This window comes from Nicotiana attenuata, chromosome 6 (assembly GCF_001879085.1).
Source record: "Nicotiana attenuata strain UT chromosome 6, NIATTr2, whole genome shotgun sequence".
Lineage (NCBI taxonomy): Eukaryota > Viridiplantae > Streptophyta > Magnoliopsida > Solanales > Solanaceae > Nicotiana > Nicotiana attenuata.
Window position 1 is genome coordinate 54,538,508 of NC_031994.1, and position 5,127 is coordinate 54,543,634.

Consider the following 5,127-nt stretch of genomic DNA (forward strand, 5'->3'; position numbering starts at 1 on the left):
TTTCTGCTCGTTGCTTTTGGGCTATCATTCTTACGTGAGCCATATCTCTTCGCTCTTCGACTTCATCCAGGTCTTGTAATATGCTTTCGTCGTTACTTGATCCACTCTCGTTGGAGTATCTCAGGCTAGGTTCTCCGACTTTAACGGGTATAATGGTATCAGTCCCGCAGACTAATGAATATGGAGTCTCGCCTGTGCTGGTTTTTGGCGTGGTGCGGTATGCCCATAGTACTTCTGGTAGCAATTCGGGCCATAGCCCCTCGGCGTCCTCGAGTTTATTTTTCAATATATTTAATATCGTTTTAATGGAGGATTCGTCTTGGCCGTTGCCAGCGGGATGATATAGTGTGGAGAGTATTTGCTTGATATGCCATTTTTCAAAAAACTCGGTTGTTTTCTTCCCGACGAACTGAGGTCCGTTGTCGCAACTGATTTCTTTGGGGATGCCGAAGCGGCATATTATATTTTTCCATATGAATGCGATAACTTCTTTCTCACGTATTTGAGTGTATGCACCTGCTTCCACCCATTTAGAAAAGTAGTCAGTTAAAACCAAAAGGAAGTGCAGCTTACCTCGCCCTGCTGAGAGGGGCCCGACAATATCCATCCCCCACTTTATGAATGGCCATGGCGAAGTGATGGAATGCAGGAGTTCTCCTGCCTGGTGTATCATAGGGGCGTATTTTTGGCACTGTTCACATTTCCTGACGCAATCCGCGGCTTCTTTTTTCATGGTAGGCCAGTAGTATCCTGCGCGGATGAGGCATCTAACGAGGGCACGGTTTCCCGTATGGGCACCGCAGTGACCTTCATGTACTTCTTCTAGTACCCTCCTTGTTTGATTACGCCCAAGGCATTTGGCCAGGGAACCGCCGAACGTCCTTTTGTAAAGATCATAGTTCACGAGGCTGTACCTGGCCGCCTGCATTCGGAGCTTTTTGGCTTCTTTCTTATCTTGTGGGAGCATTCCTTCCTGCAAATATGTTATGATACGGTTGCGCTAGTCCCAAGTTAAATATATAGAGTGTACCTCGGCCTGGTATATCAAGGAATGGAGAAGGGTGACCACATTTTCTTTGCTGATATTTCTGGTGGCTGCTGCTAGCTTGGTGAGACCATCCACTTCGATATTCTGCGCCCGGGGTATCTGGTTGAGGCGGGATTCATCGAATTCTGGTAGTAGTTTGTGAATTTCCGACTGGTACTTCTGCAATCTTTGTTCTTTGATTTGGAAAGTCACAGTGACTTGATTCACCACGAGTTGAGAGTCGCAATGGAGGATGAGTCGTCGAGTGCCATATTTGAGGGCTAATTTCAATCCTGCAATTAGAGCTTCATACTTGGCCTCGTTGTTTGTCATCTCAGGGCACCGTATGGATTGGCGAATCACTTCGCTAGTAGGGACTTTGAGGATGAGTCCCAATCCCGATCCTAACGCATTAGATACGCCGTCGGTGTAGAGGATCCAGAGGTCAGATCGTGCAGAAGTGCGGAGCGCTTCTTGCTACGCTTCGGGCAGTATTTCCGCACTGAAATCGGTGAGCACTTGCGATTTTATTGCAGTTCGCAGTTTATATGTTATATTGTGCTCACTCAATTCTATGGCCCATTTGGCCAATCTACCCGATAGTTCGGGTTTGTGTAGGATGCCCCTGGGGAGGAAGGTCGTCACCACCTTTATGGGGTGACATTGAAAATATGGTCTAAGCTTTCGTGAAGCTATGACTAATTCCAGGGATAATTTCTCAAGGTGGGGGTACCTTGTTTCGTCATCAATTAAGGTTTTGCTGATATAATAAATTGGAGATTGCGTAGCTTCATTTTTGCGGACCAAAACTGCAGTTACCGCGACTTCGGACACTGCTAGGTACACCAGGAGGCATTCACCTGGATCTGCCTTAACGAGTAATGGCAGCGAGGACGGGTATGCTTTAAGCTTTCTTAAGGCGTCGACGTATTCTGCATTCCACTGTAGTTCGTGGTCCTTCCTTAACACATTGAAAAATTTATGGCACTTGTCTGATGATCGTGAGATGAACCTCGACAGGGCAGCTATTCATCCTGTCAATTTTTGTACCTTCTTTTTGCTGGTTAATGTCTCCGGTATTCCTTCGATGGCCTTGATCTGATCTTTGTTGACCTCGATGCCTCTTTGCGACACTAAAAAGCTGAGGAACTTACCCGAGGTTACGCCGAAGGCGCATTTATCGGGATTCAGTTTCATTCTGTATTGCCTCAATATTCCGAAGGCTTCCTTCAGATGATCAATGTGATCTTTCTTCCTTTTCGACTTCACTAGCATATCGTAGATGTAGACCTCCATCGTCTTTCCGAGTTGTTCTTTGAACATTTTGGTGACTATCCTTTGGTATGTTGCTCCCGCGTTCTTGAGTCCGAACGTCATGACTCTGTAGCAGTACGTTCCCCGGTGAGTGATAAAAGTTGTCTTTTCTTGGTCTTCTTCTGCCATTAGAATTTGGTTGTAACTAGAATAGGCATCCCAGAAGCTTAACAATTCGTGCCCCGTCGTTGCATCGATGAGCTGGTCGATGTGTGGTAATGGAAAGGAATCTTTTGGGCATGCTTTGTTTAGGTCGGTGAAGTCGACACACATCCGCCACTTCCCGTTTTCTTTTTCACCATGACCACATTGGCGACCCACTAAGGATACTTTGATTCTCGAATGGAACCATTAGCGAGCAGTTTATCGACTTCTTCGCTGACTGCATCGTTGATGGCGGTGTTGAACTTTCTCCTCATTTGCCGCACAGGCGGGCAAAGGGGTTGACATTCAACCTGTGTATGGTGATGTCCCTTGGGATTCCCGGCATATCTGAATGGGAAAAGGCAAATAAATCGGCATTATTAGTTAAAAATTCATGGAACTTACCTGGTTCTGAGAGGTTGTGCCCGATATAAACTTTTTTCGTGTTGTTGTTGCTGTCCGATAGAACGGGATCGAGGTCTTCTACGGTTGCCTTGCAGGCTTCTACGACATCTGGGTCTTTGATGGCCTCTATTTGTATGTCGGGTTTGGCTCCCGATATGGCTGATTGCTATGCTTCCGCACTTGCTCCCTTTAGTTGGTGGGTGTGTGTGCAATCTTGGGCGATTCGGTAGCATTCTTGGGCGATGCATGGCTCGCCCCGGATGTTGAATATTCCCCATAGAGTAGGAAATTTGATTACTTAATAGAAACTTGATGGGATGGCTCTCATAGCGTGTATCCATAGGCGCCCTATGATAGCATTGTAGGTTGTTTCCTGGTTCATGACGTGAAAGGTCGTTTCCAGTGTGACTCCTCCTGCCAGAATGGGCAGCACTATCTCCCTAGAGGTTCGTTCTGCTGCATTATTAAAACCCGTTAGCGTTATGCAGTGCGGTATTATTTTATCCTCGAGTCTCATCTGTATGAGGACTCGTGGGTGAATAATACACGCACCGCTTCCGCCATCTACCATTATTCTTTTTACATCGGTGTCCGCGACACGTAAAGTTATAACTAGAGCATCATAGTGAGGTAAAGACAAACCGTTGGTATCCGACTTATCGAAGATGATACTGTCTTCGAGGCCGTCGTACCGTTCGTGAGCGACTGTCCGCTTAAGTTTGTGTGTAGTGGTGAATTTTACATGGTTGGTTACTGTATCATCGCTGCCGCCGATGATCATTTGTATGGTACGAGCCGGTAAAGATGGTTTTGGGGGTCCTTGAGGTTGGTCGCATCCACGGGCAAAGTTAACCCGTCCCCGATCGCTCAGCAGTTCCTTCAGGTGTCCCTGGTTTAGCATTCTTACTACTTCCTGTCGCAGGCCTATGCAGTCATCGGTCTTATGCCCTCTTTCCTGATGGAATTCGCACAGAACATTCGATCTCCGGGTGCTCGGATCGAATTTCATCTTTTGCGGCCACTGTACCTTTGTGTCGAGCTTTTCTAGTGCATACACTATTTCTAAAGGAGAAACACAAAAGTTATGAGCAGATAATAATGGAGGCATACCTCTTTCGTTTCGGTGTGGCGCGGTGTGTCGAGGAGTGGCATCTCCATGTCGGGGAGGAGGTGGTATGGATGTACGGATGTAGGGTTGGTGCCTTTCTTGACTGAAACGGGGTAATTGATCCCTTCGGCCATCATTGTGGCGATCTCTCCTTGTTTCGATTTGGACTGATGTTAGCCATTGAATCGGACCATTTAGGTCGTCCTCATCTGCCTTTACTTCGGCACAATAGGCATTATGGATTTCTTCCCAAGTGGTGGGAGGATATTTCATGAGCCTACTTAGCAGTTTTTTGGTTGCTTTCGACCCATTTCGCCATCCCCTCTGATACGTTTGGTAGGATCATTCTTACCCTATTGAATCTGGCTAGGAAGTCCTTGAGTCCTTCGCCCGTCGTCTGCCTAATGGCGAAGATGTCGTTTACCCTGGCTTCTACCTTTTTCGCTCCCGCGTGAGCGGTGACGAATTTTTCTGCCATTTCTTCGAACGTTGATATTGACCGTTCCGGTAGTTGAGAATACCACGTTAGCGCTCCCCCTGTCAGGGTTTCGCCAAATTTTTTCAGCAGCAGTGATGACACCTGTTCTTTCGACAGATAGTTACTTTTTACGGCTGTGACGTAGTGGATTATGTGATCTTCCGGGTCCGTAGTACCATCATATATTTTCAAGTATGGTGGCATTTTGAAGGTTTTTGGGATAGAGTGGGGGGCTGCCCCTTCACTGTACGGTTTCTCGACGAATCGACCAACATCCCGTTTTGGTAGCAACTTCGGAGCGCCCGGTATTTTATCGACCCTTTCTTGATGCTCCTTCATCTGATCACGGAGCGTTTTGTTCTCATTTTCCATTTCTTCCATTTTTATTAAGATGGTTGCAAGTGCATCGTTACCTGTATCGACGACAATATGAGTGTTGCCTGTGCGTGGAGTTTCTAGCTCACCGGCGACAGTTGCGATGTCTGCATGTATTGTGTCTCTGATATCCCTTTGAACAGGTTTGTCGAGTATGTTACTCAGAGTGTTTGTCAACCACTCTTCCAACAGACTTTTCACAGCTGGTGGTGCTTCTCCTGCTGCGGATGTTGAGGTTCCCTTCTCATGTGAGGCAGTCACGCTTTCATACGGGGG

At 46.9% G+C, this 5,127-nt stretch overlaps 1 protein-coding gene across 1 annotated transcript; it reads right to left on the reverse strand.

The window, feature by feature from the left end:
- On the reverse strand, positions 3,189–4,271 carry LOC109227849. Its single transcript, XM_019393042.1, has 2 exons — positions 4,001–4,271; positions 3,189–3,952 (listed from the first exon to the last, which is right to left on the reverse strand). The coding sequence occupies exons 1-2, from the start codon at positions 4,269–4,271 to the stop codon at positions 3,189–3,191; spliced, it is 1,035 nt and encodes a 344-aa protein (XP_019248587.1).

What these genes read in the sequence shown, in the direction of transcription:
- LOC109227849 (XM_019393042.1), bottom strand. Translation starts at nt 4,271, where the DNA reads ATGAAATATCCTCCCACCACTTGGGAAGAAATCCATAATGCCTATTGT. An exon ending in GCCACACCGAAACGAAAGAG is followed by an intron (nt 3,953 to 4,000) that starts GTATGCCTCCAT and finishes TTTCTCCTTTAG; the next exon opens with AAATAGTGTATGCACTAGAA.